The 27,747-nt window shown below is 37.1% G+C and overlaps 1 protein-coding gene across 2 annotated transcripts in view; it reads right to left on the bottom strand.

The window, feature by feature from the left end:
• Positions 1-689: 689 nt before the first annotated feature.
• Positions 690-27,747, bottom strand: part of MAN2A1 (mannosidase alpha class 2A member 1) — a 179,050-nt gene continuing 151,992 nt past the window's right edge. For both annotated transcript variants that reach the window (XM_054487726.2, XM_054487727.1), the window contains 5 exons: positions 25,192-25,333; positions 22,538-22,671; positions 15,004-15,198; positions 5,159-5,269; positions 690-3,461 (listed from right to left, as the gene is read on the bottom strand). In XM_054487726.2, coding sequence (XP_054343701.1) covers positions 3,309-3,461; positions 5,159-5,269; positions 15,004-15,198; positions 22,538-22,671; positions 25,192-25,333 — 735 coding nt within the window. In that variant the 3' untranslated portion in view covers positions 690-3,308. The remainder of the gene's footprint in view (positions 3,462-5,158; positions 5,270-15,003; positions 15,199-22,537; positions 22,672-25,191; positions 25,334-27,747) is intronic.

The raw sequence follows: 27,747 nt of genomic DNA, 5'->3' as shown, positions 1-27,747 counted from the left end.
CCCTCCCTTCTAGATCAACTCACATGGACCTTCTTAGCTTCATGTCTGAGCTTACTCCCCTCCGCAACTTTGTCCTGCTTATATATGGAATCTGACCACAATCTGCCTACCTCCTAACGGGCTCAGAAGGCCCCGTGGGACACAGGTTCTAGGAAGGTCCCTAGACTTCAAGCTGAAAGGTGCCTCCAAACTCAGATGTAACACTTACCACCACCCATCTACAATCTTCACTCTACAACTACATTTTCTAACTACAACTGGACTAAAGAAAGAGCAATCCAGGCCAGGTGTGGTGGCTTATGCCTGTAATCCCAGCACTTTGGGAGGCTGAGGTGGGTGGATCACGAGGTCAGGAGTTCAAGACCAGCCTGGCCAAGATGGTGAAACCCCGTCTCTACTAAAAATACAAAAATTAGCCAGGAGTAGTGGTGGGTGCCTGTAATCCCAGCCACTTGGGAGGCTGAGGCAGAGAATCGCTTGAACCCAGGAGAAGAGAGGTTGCAGTGAGCTGAGATTGCACCACTGCACTCCAGCCTGGGTGACAGAGCGAGATTCTGTGTCCAAAAAAAAAAAAAAAGCAATCCATCATGAAGGAACAAAGAACAGACCCTCACTACTCCCTCTACCCCTTCATTATGTTTTAATACATGTTTACAAAATAGGATTAAGAACTACTCTAGAGCACCATGTACATGATAAGATTATCTTTTATTAGAGATCTTATATTACATATTCCCAAAAAGATATAAAATCTTCCAAGAGAAAATATCAAAACCTGTTGATTCCAAGGTGAACAAAATGATCAAAATGAAAGCAAACATTTTCTTCCAGACAAAGGATATAAAAACACTTCGGCACAAGTACAACAAAGGCATGGGAAGATCATGATAATGTTTTACAACACATTTTACAGCATTTTATTTTAATCAGTATTTGTAGAAAACAAGGATGCTGAGTTCTTGAACACTGCAGTCACACACTCAAACTAAAATTTCCAAAAAAAGGAAATAAAACACTGAACTACTTGGTCAACTGAACATCTGTAATAATAAATGTAACGAAATCTAACCAAATAAATATGCCACTGAGATCACAACTGAAGTGTATGGTTTTTACTGTGTGCCACAGACATTAAATTATTTAATCAGTTTTTGACTACAACCCAAAGCAAAAGCATCCTCTCTATTTCCCTGATGATTTATTCTAAAAGTAACCTTAAAAAGCAGAAACTTGCTGGTTAAAGAGAATTTCTGCTTTACCTGTGAACTGCTGGTAGCAACACAAGCTGAATAAAACCCCAGACTGACATGGGACAGATCCATCTCAAACAACCAGAAGTGGCAAAACCACTGTTATTGCATCAAGATGTTTTTTTTATTTCATCTGATCAGAATTTCAAGAATGATTAAGCACACCCACTTAACCACAGAACACACTGAACTCCCACAGGAAGGTTATACATTTAAGATGCAATGAAAATACTGATCTCATTCCTGGGATTTGCTTCTGGCAACCCTAACATCTGTAGATGTCCACAAAAAGGAAGTCCTTTTTCTTTTTTTAGTTTTTTCCCAAAAAATGTGGAAGAAAACTTACAGTACATGTTTATTGCATGAAATTACCCCTTGTAATATCTTTATCAACACTGGTATTGTTTCCTTAATTATTAAAGGTGAAGGAGTTTATGAATTTAACATAACAATAATCTTAGGAGCTGCATCTTGAGTGAAAATCCAGATGATAATCAAACTAAATGGTGAAAGAGAAATTGGGTTTTTATTTCTCTATAAAGATGTTGGAATGACAAGAGGTAAATTGAGGTTGAAAGCCACAGAATATGAAATCGATTATCTCAAAGAGAATTTTCAAAACTGTACATACTCAAAGACTCCTTTCTATGCTAAAACTGAATAGTCTAAATGTCGCTATTATTTTAATGTCAAGGAAACAATAATCCCAAATAAATTTTATTAAAAGCACTGTAATGGCACATGGGCTCAGAACCTCACTTTAAGGTTAGCACATACAAAAGTTGAGAATTGAATGAACAAACATATTCCTTAGAAAGATAAACCATGATGAACTACATAAAAGTGGGTTTCAAAACAAGACCAATTTTAAAGCATTCTCTCTTTAATATAGTTAACTACTGTGAAATGGAAACAGTAGCTGGATTTTGCATTTTACAAAATCCTTGCTTCAAGTTGCAGTTTCCTTGGCAGCAGCATATTTTAATTAACAATATTTTCCTTCCTTGTTTTGTTTTCTGACATCTCAGTACATTCAAATAGTCAAAATGTTTAGAGTAACATCACCACAAATTTAATGAAACAGATCAGAATGTGGCCAGCATTGTCAGGCAAAAATTACACAATTTATGTGTCATAGAAAGTACCCACCCTCTCCCCGACCCCGCAACATTCCCCTTCCCCAAACAGTAATATGGACACTGATTTAACAAGACTTATAAAAAAATAAGGCACATTTATTTTGATATGGTAATTTTAAAATAGAAACCCCCTCTCAGAACACCTGTATTCAAATGAGCTGTGTAAAAAGACACCTTGTGGTACCTAAAATAGGTTTATGGTACCTATGGAATTGCTTCTATTTTAGTGAAGATGGAATAAATTGCACCCATCCCACATTGTCAAGTAATGAAAATATGCCTCTTTTTCTACTGTTGAATGATTCAAAATCAGGTATTTCTGGAAATACTTAGAAAGCATAGGAAGGGAAGGAGGTCAAGAAGTACACCAGAAAAAGGTATAAAAATCATCTACGTTAATCATAAGGGTGGATGGATTGCACTTTTCCACTTATTTCAACACATAATTTTTCTAACTAGTATGAATGATTGCAACCCTTTTGGCTATTAGCTTTTACCCACAAACATTTTATTCCATTTCAGCCAAATAGGTGTTTTTGTAAAACTAATGATCAGCACACAGATACTTTTAAGAATCTCTTTGCAACCCCCAACACAGACATAATTAGTTAGCATTTAACCTGAGATACAATCTGTTGAGAGGCTGTCTTTAAATATTTCTTCATTTGTTGCATCAATTCATACTGATGGTGGTAGTTCATGGGAGGAAGTTTAAAAAAAAAGAAACTTGATTGATAGCATGGCTTTTTTTTTTTTTTTTCTTACTGTACTGGCAAAAGAAAAAAGAAAAAACTCACAGAATCACAGAATTCATGTTCTCACAGTAGCCAGAAGCTAAAATAATGTGCTTCTTTATTGCACGTCAAACCAAGAAAGGTATAAAAGCCAATGATTCCCAATCCAAATGTGGAAGTCAGGTTCACCTCAACCGGATTCGGAATGTGCTGATTTCCATTGGACTCAAGTTGATCTCACTTATATTCTGAGTGCCGGGAGGTGAATGCATCAAGGATAATGATGAAGGTGTGAGACTTTCGACAATAAACTTGTTAAAAAGTTTCTGTACCAATATCTGAAAAGTAAATGATAAAATTTACATATTTAGATCAACTTTGAAGATTAGCAGCACAAGTATATATTCTGTGAAAATTAGTATGAGAAGGAATAAAACTGTATGTTGAAGTTCTCTTTTGAGGAAAAAAGGGTGGATTAAATATACATATATGTTATTAAATATACATACATAAGTTCTCTTTTACAGAAAAAAGGGTGAATTAAATATACATATATACATGCTTGAACATACAGACTATCCTTGGAAGGAAACAGGAAACCAGAAATGGTCATGAGCAACATATTCTGCATTCCTTTTTGTATTGCTTGAGAATTTTATCATGCACAGGGGCTTTTTCAATAAAAGAAAGGACATCCAATGGCCAAGAAGCTTTAAAAACATCCTCATTCTCTTTTAGTCAATACTTATCCCTAACAGTAGTAGTCCTCAACCACTTTTTCCTGTTCCAACAGAGTTAAGAGAGAGCATACAGGCTCACTACAAGGAAGGATCATTACATCATTGAGTCCCAGTCTATAGAGGTGGACAGGTCATTTGGAAAGTATTTCCCTCACCACTGCCATGTTATCTGTCTCTCTGGATTTGATAACCCCCTTATGACTCAAGGTCTTAATGTTAGAATGCTCAGAACCAAGTATACTTAGATCATCAACAATAAAATAGAGTGCAAATACAGTATAATAAAAAAGTAATAAAAATATCAGTGCTTTCTTGGCACCAACTCCAAGCAGGGTAGGGTAAAAGAAATGTAGAAGCTAATCTATCTAAGTAGGTTCAGGGCTCCTACCACATTTTTCTTATCTTTTTGGACCCCACACACATGCTAATTTGTAGGGTTGGAACTGAATCACTTGAGTCTGGTCTACAGCATTATTTATGAGGTTTTGGAGGAAAGCTGGGTCTGCTGAGCTGCCTGGTGAGGCAGACCTGCCTGTGTACCTAAATCAGCCCAGCTGCCTTCTCTGAGTCATGGCCCTTTCAGTGACAGAGGCAGGAGATTGGAGGTTTGTTTCCTTTCAAGGACAGGCTTGACGGAACTGCCAGAAAGACCAACTTGAAGAGAAATAAACAATAGGCAGCCAGCAAGCTGTGTTCAGACTAAGGATCTGTTTGGCCTGCACAGTGTTGACTCATATGCAAATCTGCATTAATCAGAAGACCAAGACCTACATTTATTTCCCAAGGGAAAACAATTGATTGGCGCTATGTACAGCTGCCTCCTGGGCTGTGGGTGGATTATCCCACTAGCCTACAGTCTCAATTTTCCCAGTTGCTTCTTTATGGCTACCTCTATAAGCTTCAGTTATTATAAACTTGCCTTGGCCTCTGTAGGACTTAGGTTTACCAATGCTGAACTAGATGATATGTGAGCATGTGTGGTTCAGGGGAGGAGAAAACTGGGGGACTGGGAGCAAGGCACTTCGTAGGCTGGAAATAGAAGGCCTAGGAAATAACAAGAGCATTGCCTTCAAATGTGCATAAATTCCAGCTATGCCTTTTGATGTTGACAAGCAAAGGAGGCTGAAGTTTTGAGAAAGTGCATTTTTCAGATGGGGAGATTCAAACTAATTTGCAGACTGACGAAACTGAGACAGTAAAGAGGCAATGAAACATGATCTTATTGTCAAGATCCTTTGCAGAAAGAGGATTTCAAAGCACACTAACAGTAAGCAAAAATAACCTTTTCAACTTACCTTTCCCTGAGTAGTAGAACAAAACAGCCCTGTGCCTTTGCTAGAGAACCGACAATCAAACCCTTTTCTGTGGAGGATCAAGGCTGCCTCATTGGAATGCCCATTGCCCACCTGCAAATGAGCAGAATGCAGTCACACCACGCAGACAATAAAGCAAATATTTATGGTACTTCACACACCACTCTCTTGATGTCAGCATCCAAAAGCACATTTATTTAGCAAGAAAGTTAGGCAAATTCATTTCTCCTCAGGTCCATGCTCACTGCCCATTCACCTGCTACCATCCTCTCCTACTTGTACTGAGCCAGGTAAGATTATGTTCTAAGGTTACTTGTTAGGTAACCTCATGCCTTGGTTTCCCCTATAATCCCCAAGGACTTCGGTTTCCTTATGTCCATACATTATATATTGTTTTATTAAAGTTTCTTCAAATAAAGCATTGTGTTTTCGTCTTATTTTTCAAACACACACATCAGTTGAATAAACTGCACCTGAACTTAGTCCTTATCTGGTCATTGAATGATATACCATCTAACTTAAAAGTCACACATGCTTCTTTATTGAACATTAATTTTTGCTAACTGCATTCTTAATCTTTGATATACTGATTCATTATTTTTATATTACAGCTATTTAAATTTAGTTATGCTTTCACTTGGTAGGCCAGCTCACATTTACCAGCTTGATGTATCATTTAAATTGATACTGCAGAAGCTCTTGTTGATAGGCAGGCGAAAATAAAAATACTAAACATGACAAGTCAGCTAAGAGGGTCAGTATACCTTTCCTTGCAATAAAATTTCTCATATCCATTTAAGTATCAATGTCATGAATGGTTTAGGCCTCTGAATATTTTAAAATACAATTATCTTAATAAATTTTATGTTTCCTAAAGTTGGAAGGTGTTTATGATAAGATAAATGAATTAAAAATCCCTGGAAAAATTAAGAAACATACAGTTTTTGTAAAAAGAGTCATGTGCTGCTCAGCACTGACACTGTGATAAAACTGATTCTTTCCTCTGTTCTCTGGCCACAGACAGGAATATGCCCAAACACTTGATCATCCTCACTAGGGGATAAGATTTTTTAATGTACTAAAGAGACATCTTTCCTGAATAGCTGCCAGAATCTCCACCACTGATTTGATTTTAATGTGCCTAAACAGTTTAAAGCTGTCCTCACCTCAGAGTCTTGGCTGGAATAACCTATGTTATGATGTTTCACACTGATATTTTGTAGTGGTACTGCTAAGATTTTGTTTGAAGGAAGAGAAAAGTCATTTAAGGAATTCTGAGTCATCACAAGACCACATGATACACACAGCAATTTTAAATCATATGATAAAAATTTCTAATTCATTTCAATACATTTAAAACACCCTCCCCATGTAGTATAAAAATAACACATAGGAAAACCCTTCATTTATGGTATCATTAGATCTCCAAAAGAATAACAAAGAGGACTCTATCATACGCCAACTGTGAAACCTTAGGACAGTAATTTCTTCTTCCTAAATATCTATTTTCTTGCCTGTAAAATGGAGGTAATGCTTGTATTATTTCCTTCATGGAGTCACTGTGTGGATTAACCTGTTGAAAATACTATGTAAGTAGCTTCGCACTGCCTTGTAGGGCAGAATGCGCTAGTGCACGAGCTATGTAGTAAGAGCGGTTCAGAGCCTGAGTGGGGAGTCAGACAGCTGGAGATCTGGATCTTTGCTCTGCAATTTACTAGCTGTGGGTTTCAGCAAAACCAGGTTTTCCTTTTCCATAAAATGAAGATGAAATGAAATGAAATAGCTTAACAAAGATCTGGCCAAGTGTCTGGCACACAGGAAGCCCTTAGCATAAATTTCCTTTATTGACATTACAACTTTGTAGCTAAAGACTCAGGGAACTCCTAAATTATATGTCTAGAGTCGTACATCAAAATCATAACAAAGTCTGCATTCAGATTAACAGATTAGAAACCATCTTCATTAAGCTCTTTTAAAAGCACCTATCACTATTAACCTAAAGCATTTGGCCATTTTAACTCATGGGTCCATCCTTACATATCACTTGATAGCATGCATTGCTAAAATTCCTGCAACACATTTGCTCTTGGAAAAATGAATTCGTAAGGCCTTTATAGCAACAGAAGGGGACAAAAAATGTGGGGAGGGAAACACCTTTGGAATTCTACATTTGAATTCTACAAGAGATTTAAACCGACAATACAAAAATAGAGATAAAAGTCATAAAAATTAACTCTCACTGATAGAAAAAGTTATACTTTCTCTCAAAACTAAAATTACATCACTTTCATAAAAACGAACTGAAATAGCAATCATCTTGTCCAAGTTTTTAAAAAATCAAATATTCATGAAAGTATCAGTTTTCAAGCAAAAATACCTGAGGCAAAGCAGCAGTTTTTCAGTTTCAAAGTCTGTCTAGACATTTTATTTCCAAGAAAACTGTTTTTCAAAGTAGGGAAACTGTGAATTTAACTTGAATATGCATGCAGGAAAACAGATACCTTCAAGCAGTCACACTGTATGCTCCGGGAGAGTAAACAGATTTCAGAAGAACTGCTTTTACATTCATTAATGCATTAGTAATATCTGGACTCCATAAAATGGGAGGATGTGGGGAAGAAAATTTACAACTTTTGAAATTGTGCCAAGCACTGTGGTAGGTAACTATCTTTGTAAAACAGATTAGATCACTTTCGAGGCTGAATTACTTAAGGCTGGCGTATTCAAAAGTTGCACAGAGAAAACCCATTGCAAACTTAATTCAGGGGATAAAACCAACATTCAGCTCATAGACTAAGCTGGGCCTCTGAGGCTCTTCCAGCAACTTGGTGGAATATGGGGAAAGATGATTTGGTTTGCAGAATGAAGCCATCAGATAAAGCTGGGCTTAGAGAAAGCTGGATCAGACCAATGATTTTTTCTACCATGAACCATTTATGTGACTTTGAGTAAACCTCTATAAATTCAGCAAGCTAAGCTGGACCTGTGAAGAGTCCCACTGAAGACTGAGGGTCAACCGCAGTGACAGTATCAGTCATTGCTAATACCTGTTGAGCACTTGCTGTGTGCCATATCCTGTGCAGAATGCTTTTCATCAATTAACTCATTTTATCTCACAACAACCTTTGAAATAGTTGAGGTGGTATATGAGTTTGTATTAAAATATGTAAATATATGAGAAAATCTCTATCACAAAGCATTCTCTCTTATACTCAAATAGCAATGACCACCAGCGATCCTGGATTAGCCCTTAGTCTTCCCCCGCCAATGGTTGGGATGTCCTTCCGTAGGTGTCCTATTATTACTGAAGACACAAGAAAAACAGACAGTGTATTCCCTCACATTTTCAGGGCTCCCTCTCCCTTCTTGTTCCCATGCAAGACAGTATAAGGTTCTGAGAAGCCATCTGGACTCAGACACACATGCATGTGCTCCCAGGACCACATTACTGGCTGTGTGCCCTAGACAGTTATCTATCATATCTCTAGGTCAGTTACTTTCCTATTCTGTAAGATGAGATGAAAATATTGCCTACCTTCTTAGGGTTGTTGTGAGAGCTTTAAATAAAGTTCATGTAAAGCACTTGGCACAATGCCTGGCAAACAGACAATTTTAGATATGTTATTTTTAAATATCTGAGGAATTATTAACAAAGTATTAAGTTGGTGCAAAAGTAATTGTAGCTTTGCCATTACTTTTAATAGCAAAAACTGCAATTACTTTTGTACCAACCTAAAATATCAGGAATAAGTCAAAGTGACATCAAGATTTACTCTGGCAATGTTTTCACCTCATTATTAGTGACAATCGCCATTGTTCATGACTGAACTATCACAGGTGAGAACCTTTACTTGTCAAGCACTCAAAGGGCTTACTATGTGCCACACGCTGTTCTAAGTGCTTTACTAACACTAAAATTATCTCCAATCCTCAGAACATCTCTAAGGTGAGTATTATTACCATCTCCATGTTACTAAGGAGGAGCCTGAGACTCAGAAAGCTAAGTGACTTGCTCTAAGTCTCATGGTTAGAAAGCAAAGGAGACACGCTCATACCCAGGACATCTGACTCCAAAATTTAAGCTTTTAACAGCTTCCTTCTCCTACCTTTGCACTAGCTATGGATTTGTGCTCATAGATACCTAGCCAGGAGAGAAAAGATAAAAAATATTTTTGATGTAAAATAAAATACTGTAAACTAAAGGAGATAACCCCTCCAATTTATGGCTGAAAAAGGAGAGTATTGACTGATGGTTCCAGCAGAGATAAAACTATAACTTATCAAAAAATATATCAATTCAGAAACCAAGCTTTGGAAATTGTAATTTCCTTCCATCTACCACCTATCCACCTATCCATTCACCCCACTTCAAATAGGATTTAAGGCCATTCTGAAAATTATACACACATGACAGTCTCTTTTAAGGAAAAAAGCAGGTGAACAGTCCTCTACCGAAGATCTTAAGGTGTGAGTTATGTCATTCCTCTCTCGCACCAAAAGAAACAGTAAACTTTTGGAAACTGTAGTAAACATTACGTGTGCAACCACCGTTTGTGGGGAAGACAGGGGCCATAACTTTGGCCAAATTCTCCAGGACTCATGGGACCCCACCCTCCTCACACGGTTAGTAAGGTGCACATAGATTAAGGCACGGCTACACATCTGGTGGGAAAATTTCTCCAACCCACTCAGATTCTTTGAAAATACCTAACACTCATCTCTAGTGCATTCTGGCAGCTGGAAAGGTTAGAAAATTACATGCTTCATTATAAATCCTAAGATGGTATTATAACCAGTAGAAATTCATTTTTTAGGGTGCTCATTAAAATGTCCAATAATAGCTATCCTGTTTTGATCAACAAGATAAAATGACAGAAAGAAAGGGAAGGTAAATGGCTGTTCTTAGATACATACAACAAAGGAATTTTTTTTTTTTCTCACAATTTTCACCTTTCCAGAAGCTAGGGAGATCAATAAAGCACCACTCAATTCTTATAAGAAAGAAAAATAAAGTAAAATCCTCAAACTGCCTTTTATAAGAAAAGAAGAGGCAGAATGAACAAGTGGAGAGATAAAATCTTATTCAGTAAGTGGTGCTGATATTGAAATGATGGTTAACTATTTGCAAGAAACAGTTAAACACAAATCAAAATAAATTACATAGAGAAAGAGTTAAGATATATATATCATGTTTATATAAAATAAATATGTCTAAATATAAAAGCTGTGGAAATAATCTAAAAAAAAAAAAAAAAAGCTGAAGTACATATCACATTTCTAAAGTATGTATTCCAAGTAGAATGGCTCCATGAAGCTGAGCTTATCCAGCTTCCTCTTTGTCCCTCTATTCCAGGCTGAACCTGCAGCTCCAGCTTCAGAAGCCTGACTCATCATCTGTCCTCCCATGAGATCCTCCCAGCATCTTCTCTACCCAATCTCCCTTTTTCTTAAATAATGGTCCTTTCCTGATGACAAGGCTTTTGCATTTAGTGTATTTCAGTAGTGTTCATGTTCCCTAGGTTTCAAACCTTTACAGAAGCTTCTTTGTAGTATCTCAAGCTCTTCATAGTGTAGGGAAAGGGGGTGATCAAGGAAAAGAGTTGAAAGACAGGCCAACAGAATAGGAAGGCTAATGGGTAAGTTTGTAGACAGTGGCTGGAATGGGCAAGGCCACGCAGCACGCTGTGAGGCAGGGCTTCAAGAGATGTTTGTTCCCCTTTTCATCTGAATACAAATATACGGCATATAATCTTTTCCAAAAATTGATATAAAGCAGAAAAGCAAGACATGTCTGCCCAAAAGCAAGATGTGTCTATATAAAATGTAAACTCATCTGCTAATATAGAGCAATCCCTGAAAGCTTGGACTTTTAGAAACAAATTTAGTAATTCTAAAAAAGTCAAATGCTACCCTCTGAGGCCACACACAGCACTGAGATTCAGAAGGCCTGAGATTCAGAAGGCCTGATTCTGCCATTTACCGCTGGGTGATTTTATTTTTATCATTTAACTTAGCTCTAACTCTTACTTTCCTAATTTAGGAAATGGAGATAACTCAGCAATTTCATGAGAAACATTTTTAAAAATTACAAATTCCTAGGCTCTCCTCCCCAGCCCTATAGAATCAGAATCTCAGAGATCTGGAAATCTGTAAAATCTCTAAGTTTAAAATCTCCCCTGTGTGATCTGGACACAGTGAATCTGAGGACTAGTAGTTGGAACTGCTGAACCACCTCAGTGGGTTATCATACCTGCAGCCTGCAACTCGCCTCCCTCACTGTTCTTCGAATCTATAACCCCTTATCCCAGGAGTCAAGAAAACCAACTGAGGTTTAGAATTGAGAAACCTTTAGACAGCAGCCCAGAGGAGGGCCAAGCAAGGGCACTCTCTATCATGGTGCTGAAGGAGTTGGTCAGGCAGGAAGACATGTGTCCTTATCATGCTAAGGTGGCCTTCAGACACATTTCTCATGAAATACTGTGGTGGTTAGGAATATGCTTACTTAAATACAGGCCAATGCAGACTTCAGGTCTTGCTTGGAACCTATGTCTATTTTGACATTATTTCAAGGGGAAAAATGAGTTGCATTCTCCAAATGAACAGCCCATTATTGCACATTGGAAGCTTCTAGCACACAGAAACAAGAACCCAAACCAAAATGCTTAGGTCTGGCTTCTGCACTTATTCATTGAGTCATTTTGGTCTTTCTTTTAGTATAAGCATGGAATTATACTGGACACTTTGTAAGTACAGCTTTCTTTGAATCAATACCCACAACAGTTACCTTCAATGATTATCTTTCTATTATCAGGTTAGAGAATTCTTTAAAGAAGTGGTTTTGAATGGACCAATCCTTCCTCTTGGATTACTAGTGGGCTTTTAAACAACTGTTAAAAATATGTGCTCAGAATCAAAGGCTAACACAAGAACTGGCACCAACTGATATGATAATGCAAAACTGCCAAGTATTCAGTTCTGAATATGAGCCAGTATGGTAGTTATCAATAGGCATTATTAACATATCAGTTTTTAATCTTCTTGGTCAAATCTTTATGTTGTTAAGTTGCTCTCTATTCCCTCCGCTAAAACCCTAATCTGCAACCAATTTGGAGTAAGTGTCATTAGGATAACAAGGTATGTTTACAGAGTGCTTTTGTTTTCAAAAGGCTTTCACAATAGGATTTCATCTGTTTTTAGCAAAAGACCTGACACAGCAATACATAACATTAGCCTCATGTTATATATGGTAGCTGAGTCAGCAGTCACTCAGCCCACAGGTAGAGAGGGTGGCCCACCTGTCCAAAGGCACGAAGGGCAACGGGAAGCCAGGTGGCTGCAGTGAGTAGAGGCCAGGCTGCAGAGGACCTGAATGCTCAGTGTCTGAACCAATTCAGTAGGCAATGGGATTTTTCATCTGAGAAGTGATTAGATTTGTATTACAAGAAAATAGTCAAAAGCAGGAAGGATGTGAAGAAGTGAGTGACCACTAAAAAAAGGTGACATAAAAAACAAGTTCCAGGCTTCGCTTACAGAAGGTAAAACCCTATGCTCACTGACTCTAGTCAGCTCCAGCTGCTTCCAGAAAACAATCACATTTAAAACAACTACAGTGGAGGAGCCACCTAGAAGTGAGGCTAAGCGATGGTGACTGCCCATCCTCCCCAGAAGCCTCTGGGTTCTTCAGGTCGCTGATGTCCTCTACCATCTATGCTGGGTGGTGGTAACCTCAAGCCCAGAGTATCTGATGCCCTCCACTCTATTCTTTCCGTTTCTTTTGGCTCATGAATTTATGACACGACACCTCGGGGAGCCAAAATGTAGACCTACAAAAAACCACAGCAGAATCCTAGAAAAAACATCTACACAATTCACCGATTCAAAATAGTTTTTGAGATCCTATGTGCAGACACTGTTCTTCACGGGGATATAGCAATGAATAAAGGACAAGCACAGCTCTCATGGAGCTTCTGTTCTGGCCACATATCTCTCCGGCCTCAGGGCCTTCACACTTGCTCTTTTCCTGGAGCACTCTACACCCAGAAATCTGCAGAAGTCTCTTATTCTCTGACCTTCTTCAGATTTTTACTCCATTATCACCCTTGTGAGGCCCTCTCTACACACCTTAATCAGAATTGTGTTACCTCCTTTGAATGGCTGTTCTCTTTTTACTCCTTCATAACACTTAACACCATCTAACATATTACATATTTATCTTACTTTTTCTTATTTTTCTCCTCCCATTAGAATCTAAGCTCTAGAAGGGCAGGGGCATTTGTGTGTTTTATGGCAGTAACTGGCATGTAGTGGGTAGGAAATAAATCCTGCAAGTTCACTGATATGATTTTAAAAAGCCTTTCAATACACACACACACACACACACACACGCCTCAAGCATTTACTTGTAGTCATTATTATAAGTCATATACGTTTGCCTGCATAGCCAAGCATAAGTTCCTTATCTCTGAAGGAAACCAAAATACTTCTCTCTCAAAAAACTGAGGATTATTGAGCTGAAGAAGGAAAAAAACCAGGGGACCATTCTGTCCCTTCTTCTGCCTGCTTGATGGCAGGACAGCAATTTACAAATACAAGAGGTCTTCATCCCTTCCTCTCTGCCTTTTCTTGTCTAAAGACAGGCCCCTTTACAAGGCTTGCTAATCAGCTAAGAGACAGCAGTGCCAGAGCATCTAGGAGCAGACTTCACTCTTCCCATAAATTTATCCTCCCACATTTTCCTGCCTTTTGGAAGCCTGAAGATGCTTTCTTCTTTGTCTTGTCTCTAGAGGATTTATGGCTCTTTGTTAAAACATTATTTAGGCAAGGTACCAAAACCACTGCCTTGGGAAAAAAATACTTTTGAACTGAGGCCTCTCCCAAGTGATGGGTATAGCATGTACAATATACTATTGCTATTTTTTCCCCTGTTTATCTGACCTTTGCTTTCAAAAGTGTCTCAACTAAAAACCTATAAAGAAAAAAAGAAATTATATTTTTTCTCCTATATCTTAGACATAAAGTTGTAAATCTCTAATGTCCAAATTATAGGCATTTATCCTTACTTTACTGCTTTAGTTCTTTGTTCTAAATTAAACATTTCTCACCTCTTATATTGTCTTTAAACATGAGCATCCTCTTCTTTTCATACTTAGGCCATTTACCATGAGATATTTTCCACAGAATCCATAACCACTTACTATTTCCAGCTAAATCTATGTCAATTTGCAATATCAAAACAGCTTTGCAACACATAAGGACAATGTCAAATGTCTAATTCTTATTCTTTCCAAATGCAATCTTTTTGATGTTAAAAACAGGTATGTATATAACTGCAGTCTAACTAAATTAAATTTCATACCTAATAAAACTTCCCCATGCTTTTCCTCTAATATGTCTTCTAAACAGTTGGTTTTCTAATGGGAAACTGAGTTGCAGTGATTCTCAAGAGAAAGGTACGAAAATACAAAGCCTCTGATACAGAAATAACTAAGTACTATTTCTCTAGCTTCTGAGAGATATTGTCTAACAAGGAGAAATGAATGGGAAAAGTCAGTAGTGCTAAACTTAAGGCCCAGATTGCCCACCTACTAATGGTATTTCCTGACCTGCTCGCCATATAGAACTTAAGAGTAAATTAGTATCAGGATATGCTCTAAAATATAGAGCAATAGTCAAATGAAAGGCATGAAGCTTTTGGCTAAAGGTGAAGTCCTGTTAATAATTCCTCAAAGCATAGTAAAGCATACATTATTTTTTTCTTCTTTCCTTACCCCCTTAAAACAAGTACACAATAAACAGTAATTTTTTATAAGATATATTTTGAGACATACCTTTGACTGTATTGTTCTCAGATTAACCAGATGAATGTCACAAGGCAAAGATGACTGTAATGGAGAGAATTCACCTTGCAGCTCAAGGGTAGGTGTGGAGAACTTATTTGCCATTGGAAAGACTGGATGATTCATGAGAGAAGAAGTTATGTGGCTAAGGAGGGAAGGATAACTGACTGACTTCTTTTCTTCTTCCTATCAAGAAAAAACAAAAATGTTTAAGCGTTCTATATTTCCAGTTCTCACCATATTAACAGAATTATCTGAGAGGGTTTAATATAAAAATACATGAATAATCTAGTTTTATTATATTTTATAAATATCAGTCTTAGAAAATACTCCATAAACTACCAAGTTTAGTTGTAAGCAATAAAAGAAAAGAAACAGTGCACATCTAACTCATATGTTTAAAATATCTCTTCCATTGATTTAATACTAAAAATACTGAAAACATTTCCTACAAACATTTTAGGACAAGGCATACCTTTTTATGAAAATTCTCAACCTATCACAAAACTCTCAAACTACAAAGATTGGGCTGTACATAGATTATATGTTGTGCATCATCAAATATTATCTCCCTTCTCAGGTTTCATCCACCATATTCTTGTAGTTTCATTTATACACCTTAACAAGACCATAAAGGCATGTACTGATTCAAAGCTAAAGTCCATCCATGTTACCAACTGATAGGAACTAAATGTTACCCAATGACAGAATTTAAAGAAAACAAAACTCTCAAAATAAATCCAATTTTTAAATATAAATAACATAGGTGGCATGCCTAGATCATCTGATTGTTTTCTTTCAACTTGGTAAATCATTGCCAATTGTTTCACTATTTTATTCCAAAAGTAGAAGTGTTAAATATGTTACTGAATAATTATCACACACTTACATAGTATATGATTATTCCATATAATTTAAAATGCTTTAGTTTTTGCTATGGTATATGGTTAAAGGCAATATTTCTGTATGTTCAAACATTAAATAATCTACTAATGTTGGTAGATTAAATATGCTAGATGACATGCAAAATTAAATCAATGACTGAGTAGAATCTTAACCTAAGGAGTAAAAACAGACACAAATAACTTAGAAAATAATTTATGCAGAAAGGTCCTTTGATCACCAGTTACATTTGAACCAAATTTAATTTTGTATCTTATTTTTTAAAATGATTACTCCATTGATATCTTCTGATTTTGCATCCTTTTTGTATTACAAGGCTCAGATAAAAGGCTTGGCTACTGATCTGTGTGAAAAGACAGGATTTACAGAGATATAGAGCTTAAAATTCAGAATGTCAGATTAGCATTGCACAGAAGGGTGCTAGCAAAAAGTGACTAGCATCGTGCCAGAAGCTAACATTAGATGTCATTACAATTCAGACCATGGAGAGAGAAAAAAAAAATTTTAAGACAGCAGAGGGACACTGCAATATTAAGATACTGACAAAAAATCGGGTCTGAATGAATTGTATTAAAAGATTAAATAAAGCATATAAAATAATATTCTCCAACAATACTGAAATTTAATGCAGTTTGTAGAACAACATGAATAAAGAGGGAACAATTTCAACAAGATATTTTAAATGTACTCCAAGATCAAAGGACTTCATAATCTAGGTTAGGATTGCTGACAAAGTCACTCACAAGTAATAAAACATAAAATATTCAAACAGAAAAGAAAACACCTCCCTCATCAAATTTGGGAAGTATTAAGTCCACTCTAGGTCAAGAAACATTCAGAGAAAGCTCTGGCTTTGTTCCACACTCTTGGAGTAATTCCTCACCACTCCAGTGTGTAGCCAGAACACTTCCTGATTAATCTTCTATACTCCAGAAGCAATAACGTGCATATATACCAATCCTCCAAACCAGATTAGTTCTTCCTAACCGTTGGTATTTCCCCAAATTAACCACACAACAGAATGAGTTGGGGCACCTCTAATCAACATAGATTCTTGGGTCCTATCCCAAATCTGCAAAATCTTGAGAAGTGGGGTCCTGAAAATGCAAAGCTGAAAAGCCTCCCCAGGTGAATTTCATGGAGTCAGCCGCACACTGCTCCATGACCCTGTGCTGGGAACTGCCACCCCAGACATCCAACCTTATAGAGAAAACAGAGCTCCCTTTAGAATCAAAAGATAAGCTTTACCTTTTAACTACCTTTGCATTAGAAAAACAAGATTCGGTTTCAAAGACATTTTGATGGGAGTCTTCTAAAAGGAAACAATGTCATGGATATTAAGGACTTCAAGAATTTAAAAACTGTGTAGTTTACCGTCCTTAGAAAGATAAGGAAGTTATAGAAGAGTTGTGGTTCACTACCCTAAGAGCACCATGAAAAAATAACACTGCTGGAGGCTGGCCAGGTTGGAGTGGCAAAGTCTCACCCATAGTTCCGCCATTCATGTACTTTCTTATCATATTTACAGCAACAAGAGGCTCAACAAGATATTAACTGTTGAACCACCAATATTTAAATTAATCTCTACAAAGGTAATCTTTCCACTGTAAATCATATGATAAACCCAAAGTTTTAAAAACATGTTTTCTACAGGAAATTTTATGTGTTTAAGTTATAAATGAATTCCCCAGCCTTGTACTTAACTAATCTAGTACTATAAACCTTATTTGATTTCTTGTTGGTTGGAAGGTTTCAGACTGTGTAAGTGTAGCTTTCTGCAGCCTGTCTGACATTAAAGTTTCTAGCACCTTCTAATCCAAACCACACAAAGTACAGCTCTTCCTCACTGGGTTCCAGCCGTTATTCCATGAGTCAGAACTTCTTGCCAGACTTCTTGGTGCCCTTTATTAAGCTCACTTTGAGTTAAACGATCCTGTTAAATCATGGTGAGATAGTAAGAGACCATTTTTTAAGTTACTCTTGTTTATTCAGTTTGACTTGAAACATGGTGGGAACTTAATAAATGTCTGTTGAAGTAAATCCATTAATTTAATAAGCAAATGCAATATAAATAAATGAAAGAAGAACACTAGAGAGGAAGGGTGGGGTAAGAAAGACAAAGAGGAAGAAGGAGAGAAAATGAAGAATAATACATTGAATCATAACATTTAGAGGTAAGTATCTGCAGCCCAGGACTGAAGACTGTGGGGCAAATTTGTAGATAACACATTTTGGTAGGTCTGTATGGTATTAAAATGTTTTTTTGTTTTTAAGCCAACTCTTTAATAAAAAATTCATACTAAAAAAGCAACCCCAAAAAACCCAAAACACATTTTTTGTTTTTTACCCAAGAAACTGGAAATCTGTGTCACCCTGGGCAGGCATTCAGTCCCATGTGGAAACAATCAGCTGGAGCTGAGTTGTGGGTCTTAGTGGGATGTGTCCTCAAGTTTACTGTAGATCTTCTGGTCACCTAAGTATTTACCCTTAAACCTGGTTGACCTCCCTTATGCTGTCACTTTTCTAAACCATATAAGTATTTAATATTTTAATCTGATCTCTCCCAATTTCTTCTCCTTATATTTAAAGGTAAAACAACACAATTTTAACACTTGAACACTTACAGGGTTCCTAGCTCAGTGCCTCATTAACCAACCAGTAGCAGGAAAGCGGTAAGGATAAACGGTCAAAGAAACAAATCCTAAAGCCGTCAATGCCTGTTTTTAGTCCATTTTCTGCTGCCATAACAGAATACCACAGACTGGATAATTTATCTATAAAAGAAGTTTATTCAGCTCACAGTTCTGGAGGCTGGGAATTCCAAGAACATGGCACTGGCATCTGGTGAGGGCCTTCTTGCTGCGTTATCACATGGTGAAAAGGCAAGAGAGTGCATGCAAGAGAGCTCATTTTTACAACAAAGCCACTCCTGCAATAACTAACCCATTCCCATGATAATCGCATTAATTCATTCATGAGGGCAGATCCCCCATGACCCAAAAGCCTCCCAAAGGTCCCACTCCCAACACTACTACAATGGTAGCCAAGTTTTCAACACATGAACTTTTGGGGGACACATTCAAACCCTGGCAATGCCAAAGAGATGAATCCTATTTTCCATTTCTATTGGCTTTGAGGATGATTAGCATAAATGATGGTCAACCTCATGCAGCCACAGTCCTCACTGGACACCTGGACATATCACACAGTGGATATCATCCAAGTCCTTGTTTTTACTGGCTCTCTGCAGAATTCTCTGAGGACAGGACTTACTTCCACTTAGTCAGCTCGGGATTATTTCCATGAGGCTCTGTCATGCTCAGGGCTTCCCATTAAAATCTCTTCCTATTCAGGGAGTATCCCCCTACTTCACTTCCCTCCATCATTATTTTAGATATTTGAGTCTGAGTTGAAATTAAGAACGCTTTCTAGAAAATTCAAGTTACATGGTATTAACTTTCATCAATTGTCTTTTTAATTATTTTCATTAGACATTAAAATGTATTTTCTCTTCTCTAGTTCATTTCTTATTTAAAAGAAACCATTAATTGAAGAGCCAGAATCTATACTTGAGTAAAAGAAAAATTTAATCAACATAAAAACATTAAATTAAATTTAAATCAATTACTATCCAAGGAGTTCTGAATGGGAATAAACAAATTATTTCACTTCTAAGTCAAAGCTTTATAGATTTGATGTGAAAATTTTTATTGTTGCAGTTAACAGAAGTTTTGTAGATTAGTGTCAATATAAATTCATATAAGCCAGAAACTTTTTCAGGAGGAGCAAAAGACAGTAGCTGTCAGCACTCAGACAACGATTTTCCTATGCAGATTTAGTCCTTAAAACTAAGCTATCTTGTCAGTGATTGATTTAAAATATGAGTCTCAAGAATGGTATGGCTCTTGACATCTAAAGTGGATACTAATTCTTTTTTCTAAAATATTCTAAATACTGGAAGAATTTTTGCTTTAATTAGCTGTTGCCACTTCATTCAATCAACTAGTATTTTGTTTAAAGAATGTCTACCAAATATAAGGACATATGAAAATGAAGGCAACAAGTCCCTGGAATCTAGTAGGAGGAAAGCAACATGCATATGAAGACAAGGTAATAGGCAGAAATTGCAATAAATACAGTGGCAAAATGTACTCTAACACCTCATTCATCTATGCATTTGGATATTCATTCATATGACATATATTAGGCATGTCCTCTGCCAGGAACAATCCTAGGAGCAGAGAAAGGCACAATCCCCACTCTCATGGAGTTTATGGTCTAAAGGAGGGAAAAGACAGGATCAAGTAATTGCACACTTGCATGAAGGTGAGATGCAGAGTTTGCAGGCAGCATAGGGGAAGGGCTTTTAACCTGGTCCAGAAGCAGCTGATGAAGTAAGCACTAACCGGAACTATCACCAAGAGTCTCTAAGGCAGAAGATAACCGGCCATGTGCAAAAGTGCTGTGGGGAGGAGGGGATGGAAAGTACTTGGGACTTAAAGGAAACCAGTGGGCCTAAAGCAGACACAGTAAAAGGCATGCCAATGCCAATGCCTAGGGGACATGCAGGGCCCATATCATGAGGGGCTCTGGAGGCCATGGTAAGAAATTTTGACTTTTATACTGATAGCAATGAGAAGATATCAGAGGGTTCAACAGGAAGCAATAAAGTTAGATTTGGCTTTGAAAAAAACAAAAAAAAACCATTCTGACTTCTGTCTTAAGAACAGACATACGACAGAAAGAGAACAGGGTGGATGTGTATAGGCTAGACCCAGGAAATACAGGAAGTCACTTTAGATTAGGGTGGTGGAAGTAAAGAAGATTATAAATTTGAAATATTCAGGCAATGAGATAGATAGGTGATGGCAATTACTCTGTGAGAAAAGGCTGATGGGGAGAAGTGTCTATCAGGCAGAACTCATGTCTGTCTTGGAGTTGTATGGATGGCAGTGGCTGTTGACTGGGGGGAACACTGGAAATGGGCCAGGTTTGGGAGGGAAGAGAGATAATGAGTGTTTTGGATATGTCAAACTTGAGGTGTCCTTCTAAAAAGAGAATATCAGGAAGCAATTAGATAGATAAATCAGGAGGTCAGACACAAGCCTAAGTTGGAGACATGTATTAGTGGCTTCTACCTGTGCGGAGGATGCAAACAAAACCAGAGGAGTAAAAGAGATTGCCAAGGGATAGCATAAAAAATAAGAAAAGGAGAAGGCCAGGGGACATGCTTTGAGAGCTCTAAGATTTAATGGCTGAGTAGAGAACTATTAGAGAGATAAAGAACTGCCAGACAGGTAAGAGGAAAACCAAGCTGCATAGCTCCATAGAAGCCCTGGCAAGGTGGTATTTTACAGAGTGACAATGGCCAGCGTCAAATACTGCTGAAAGGTGAAGTATGATGACGAAAGTCAATATCCACCGGATCTACTGACGTCGGAAAGAGGTCTTTCAGAATATGATGGAGGCTAAAGCCAGACTGAAACAAATGGAGTGTGAGAAGGAAGTGATGAAATAAACTCATCTCATAAACTCTGGCTCAATTGGGTAGAAGAGAAGAGGATAGTAGCTTACAGGAAATGCAAATAAGAGTCTGAAGGAAGGCTGTACTCCATTTCTATTTTTAATAGAAGAAAACAAAGAGTGTTCAAAAGCTACCAGAAAGAATCTCCCAGGAAGTGTTGGATATGAGGAGCAAGGGAGAAAGAGAGAGAGAGAGAATGAACAGTAAAAGGATGCTGAGGTGGGTGAAGAGACTAAGTTCCAAGGACAAGTGGTGGGACCTGCCTAGGATGATGGATGGTAAAGTCTCTTTTAAATGTAACAGGAGGAAAGATGGGAAGGGTGGGAGTAGATGTTAGATAACTGGAACAGAGAGCCCTGTCTAATGGCTGTTCTCTCTATAAAGCGAAAGGTATGGTCACTGGCTGAAAAGAGCAGAAAGGACTTGCAATGGTCAGGTGCAGAAAGGAGAATAGAGCAAAAAGAAAAAGCCCATGTTCAGGGCTATCCAAGGTGGGTGGATCAATGACTTATGGAGAACTCTGAAGATAACTTTGCCTGAACAAGCATATCGTCAGGTCATTCAGGTCCAGCTGGGCTTTTGCCAGACCATTCAACACAGAGTACTAGATTTTTGCTTTGAAGAATAAAAATCAAACATAGGAAACCTACATATAAATACATTTTCAACTGAAGAGTCTAAGACTAGCATAAGTACACTAAGATTTCAAACAAATTTTACTAAGATTTCAAATAAAGTTTACCAAATTTAATGTCCTAAGTATATGACTAAGTTCTACTCTTTAACTTTTATTTTAGCTCAATTTTTCAATTCTTATTTCTTTCAAAATAATTTCAGGAATATTTACCCAAACTGATTTCCTGTCATTATTTTTTATCTACATAATAAGCAAACATAAAAAATAAAAAGACCAAAGTGCACATCTTACACGATACTTACAACTGAAGTTCTCTTTCTGTGAATGTGGGCCACATCTACTATAAAGAAATCTCAATATTGGAAATGATTTTTAAAATTTTAAAAGTGGAAAGTCATAATTTCAAGTTTTGGGTGACAAAAAAAAATCAATATCAGATCATGCTAGTTATTTTTTCATACCGTATTAACAGCACTTCTTTTTTCTAGTAGTATTCGAAATAGATTAGCTGTAATCTTGTTATCCTGGATACCTTGCTCAAGGCCACGATTATCATCTTGCATGAGTCTTCGATCCATGATAACTTCAATCTGACCTAACACACAAACAAACAAACAAGCAAAACTGACCAGAATAATTTAATACTGACATTCATTGAGCATCACTTAAGTAGCAGTCATGATGTCTTGCTCTAAATTTCCCCTCTAGTCAAGGAGGTGGATTTATACAACTCACTACACCATGGGCTTTCTCTTGATAGTAGCTCAAAGTAGCTACCACAAATTCATAAAACAGGATAGTATTTCTGTGTTTCTTTAGTAATGTTTCACAATACCTGATAAGAAATTTTAAAATGAGACAGGACAGATCAAAATTTAAATGAAACTTTTTTTCCAAAACATTAACCTGAAGAGTAAATTAAGTTCTCCAAAACTTTTAGTAGCACCATTTGGAATAAAAAATGCTTATAAGGTTTATTAGGAAATGTACATCACACAGAGTAGTAAAATACACACAGATGGGTAGGTCTAAAAAAGGTTTGCAAATAAAATTTAGGTTACTTGATATGAAGCAGGTCTCTGAAGAAGCCCTAGAATGTGGACACACTCATGATATACTCCCTTGCTTCTCTGATACTGTGTTAGCGGCAGCACCACTGTCCTGCCTCTCTGGCTTAAAAGGGGTCATACCTGGTTCCTTCATTTGCTATGCAATATTTCCATATTTCCTCTAGCTCAAGTTGTAAGCTAATCATTACATTATGAAATTTAAAAAAAAAAAACTAGAGCCATATGTGTACATATATAAACACACACACACACATTTAAGCTAATACTCAAATAAGACTTAGAAAACTGAAGTTATATACTTAAAAATACATACATATTCATTCATATCCATTGCTATATTAAATGATCATTTGGTACAAAAGGGAAATAACAAACACAAACGACTTTAACAATTACTACTATTACATAGTCATAACAACTCTGTTTAGCTTCTTTCTTCTGAGTTTATGTATCTAGTACCTAAAATTACCAGAGATGAGTAGAAATCTCATTGTCACTACCTTCATAATTTAAAAGACAATTGTCCAAGATTTAGTCCCCAGGCGCAGGGATTAAATTGGGCGGGGAGTGACAAGCTGTAGATAGATCATACCTATCTACAGCTTGTCACTTCACACCCAAATTGGCATATCAACGTCTTGGTAATTTCTAACTCTTCTCCTGTCTCCAAATGTTGGTACATATAACATGTGACTGGCACTTAGTGATTTCCTGGATTGTACTCGAATTGCTTTAATTCAAATACTAAGGTATTTGGTGGCTATAGCAGAAACAGAGGAACTTTATTTCTTAGCTTGTCTTTACCAGGAAGTGAGATAATGCCGCTTTGTTAATCACGGCTTGAGTCTTACTATCTAGTCCTCTATTTAGGGCACAGCTTTGAGAATTTAAGGCAGTGTTTAAAAATGAGTGGCTCAAGAGTCACGTACGGCACAAAGATGTTTTATGTTTTCTCAACATAGTGTTTTTTAAAAAATTATATCAATATTTTACAGATTGAACAACTTCACGTAAAACTCCAGACTTCTGGACTCTTCTTCAAAAACTGAATTTAGCAACACTGGGCCCCTAACCACACAGCAACAATGCTGCCCCACTGCACATCGGGAACATGCTCTTCAGTTTGCTCAAGTCTCTAACCCTCCCTACTGGATCCCTGATGTGGAGCCATTACTATTTTCAAAACCAAATTCATGTCTTTATGGCATGAGTTTACATGATCTTATCTAATGAAGGCCACAAAGAAAAATGAGAAGTAGCAGTTTGTGTGTGTGTGTGTAAGTTACAGAATGCATGTATACGCCTCATGTAAAAAGTGGGCTTGTGTCAAAGGACACAACAGGAATCTGCGCTCACTTATTATCTGGCTCCTTCATATATTTATCTCTACCAACTCTTAGAATGTAAGAAGACCAATGATACCATGTATGATAACCAATTAAAAATATGTATTATAAAGGATCAAAGTCTCTCAATAGAAAGACTTGCAAAAATTAATCAGTGTCTATTGACTATTTTCTCTTACTTTCTGTGCATCACTTTCTCTCTTTTGGAATCCTTACAGCCACACCTCTTTATCCCCATATCTCTATCATTTCTGCTCCCTTCCTTCTTTCAGGTGGTAGCAGAATAGAAAGACCATGATTCAGAGAAGGACATAAGTTTGAACCACAACTTCCCAACTTTGCAAACGTAGGCAACTTATCTAAACCTCTGAATCTGAGTTTCCACATCCGTTAAATCATAATGATGATGGAGACTTCTGCAAAATACACACTGTTAGGAGAAGCAAATCATCTTTAAAAAGAAATCTTGACATGGATTTTAGGTCTCCTGTTCTTCATCTGAAGATTTAGGAGATTCATCTTTTTATGCTGTTCTCACAAAACCCAAACTTAACTAAATAGTCTGGTTGTTGAAAGAAAAAAGCTGCAAAGAAGACAGGGAGGTTTTAACTAGAGATTATACCACATCTGACCAACAGAAAAAGTATACAGTTGGAATTGAAACCTTTCAGAGCGAAAAAGAGTGTAAGCAATACATACCACTATTCAAACTCGAAACCCCTAAAGACTGAGCAGAGAGCAGTGTCAAACGATGTTTGGCATCCTGGATATAGGCCATTGTGGTCATGGGATAGACGTTTGCTTGAAGAGGCAATTTGCTCAGTGTCATTCTAGGTTGAATCTATAAAACACAACAATTCCATCTACAAAAAGTGATATTTACATATGTTCTTTTAAAAACTTGAGGACAGGTGATTTTTCTTCCCAAGAGAAAAAGACAAAGCTTCCTTTTTATTCAGTGGAAGAAATAATTTAAAAATTAAAACATTATTTAAAACAATATGAAGAAAAACCACAAGGATATTAGAAAACAATTTTTAGGTGGGAAAGGTAGAACTTGTCCAGATTTTTAAAACAGGCATTCCTATTTAAATTCAGAATAAAAATGTTTAAAAGTCTTCTAGCTCTCCAATATTTGCATAAAACAAATTATAAAGGTATTAAGTATTCATTTCTCATCTAAATCTAACATACTGTTTTTGTAATGAATGCTAGGTATAATAGCTCTCTATCCCCTTTCAAGAAATATCTCTTATTATTCTTGAATTGGTTTTAATAAATACCACAGGTCTCCACACCAAATCTTCTAAGATATTACATTATAATCAAATGCATATTTATATTTAAAAACCATTCAGTGCTTACTCTTTTTGATTAGTTTCAATGCAGATAGTTCCAAATTCCAATTCCTTGTAGGCTAGTACCTGAATGTTCAAAATATGACTCTACTTTTTGAGAAAGACTGTCGGTAACCCCAAAGCCCATCTGGGTCACAGTGACTGACTCTAAGCTCAGAACCCTATTATCAGTGAATCTTAATGATATCACATAAAAATGTCATCTCCTCATTTAAACTCATGAAAGTTGGACATAAAAGTGAAGAAAAGAAGAGGTACAAAGTTACCGTAATAGTTAACATGTATTAAGTGCCCATTAACGAAAGGCATGGTCCGGAGTATTTCACAAATCTGATCTTTAATCTTCCCAAAAACCCTGTAATGTCTCCCTCAAATTACTGGTTGGACTAGGTTGAATAATGCCTCCCTCTCTCAAATTCCTGTCCACCCACAACCCATGAATGTGATCTTATTTTGAAATAGAGCGTCTGCAGAAACAGATGAGGTCATTCTGGATTATGTTGGGACCTAACCTAATGACTGGCATCTTTACAAGAGGAGGGAAATTTGGACACAGACAGACAGATACAAGAGGCACAGGGAGAACGCTGTATGACAAAAGAGGTAGACACGGGAGTGATGCATACACAAACCAAGGAATGCCAAGCATAGGCAACCACTAGAAGCTGGGAAAGGGCAAGGAAGGTTATTTCCCTACAGCTTTTGGAGGGAATATGGCCCTGCCGACACCTTGATGTTAGAAATCTAGTCTCCAGAACTGTGAAAGAATAAAGTTTTGTTGTTTTACGTGATTCCATTTGTATGGCAGCCTTGGGAAATTAATAAACTGATAAAGTTACAACTGTAAAATGTTAAAAGAAAAAAAAAAAGTAAAGCTACCTTAAAAGAATTCTCTATTTCTCCTTTCCAAACCCAATTAACTTGTAAATGTAAACTTATTTTTTTTCTTTCTTTCCTTTTTTTTTTTTATTATTATTATACTTTAAGTTTTAGGGTACGTGTGCACAATGTGCAGGTTAGTTACATATGTATACATGTGCCATGCTGGTGTGCTGCACCCATTAACTCGTCATTTAGCATTAGATATATCTCCTAATGCTATCCCTCCCCACTCCCCCCACCCCACAACAGTCCCCAGAGTGTGATGTTCCCCTTCCTGTGTCCATGTGTTCTCATTGTTCAATTCCCATCTATGAGTGAGAACATGCGGTGTTTGGTTTTTTGTCCTTGCCATAGGTTACTGAGAATGATGATTTCCAATTTCATCCATGTCCCTACAAAGGACATGAACTCGTCATTTTTTATGGCTGCATAGTATTCCATGGTGTATATATGCCACATTTTCTTAATCCAGTCTATCATTGTTGGACATTTGGGTTGGTTCCAAGTCTTTGCTATTGTGAATAGTGCCGCAGTAAACATACGTGTGCATGTGTCTTTATAGCAGCATGATTTATAAACTTTTGGGTATATACCCAGTAATGGAATGGCTGGGTCAAATGGTGTTTCTAGTTCTAGATCCCTGAGGAATCGCCACACTGACTTCCACAATGGTTGAACCAGTTTACAGTCCCACCAACAGTGTAAAAGTGTTCCTATTTCTCCACATCCTCTCCAGCACCTGTTGTTTCCTGACTTTTTAATGATCGCCATTCTAACTGGTGTGAGATGGTATCTCATTGTGGTTTTGATTTGCATTTCTCTGATGGCCAGTGATGATGAGCATTTTTTCATGTGTCTTTTGGCTGCATAAATGTCTTCTTTTGAGAAGTGTCTGTTCATATCCTTTGCCCAATTTTTGATGGGGTTTTTTGTTTTTTTCTTGTAAATTTGTTGGAGTTCATTGTAGATTCTGGATATCAGCCCTTTGTCAGATGAGTAGGTTGAGAAAATTTTC

The sequence above is a fragment of the Pongo pygmaeus genome, chromosome 4 (genome assembly GCF_028885625.2).
Source record: "Pongo pygmaeus isolate AG05252 chromosome 4, NHGRI_mPonPyg2-v2.0_pri, whole genome shotgun sequence".
In the NCBI taxonomy this organism is placed as follows: Eukaryota; Metazoa; Chordata; class Mammalia; order Primates; family Hominidae; genus Pongo; species Pongo pygmaeus.
The sequence above is the reverse complement of the archived record's forward strand: the minus strand, read 5'-3'. Positions and strand labels throughout refer to the sequence as shown.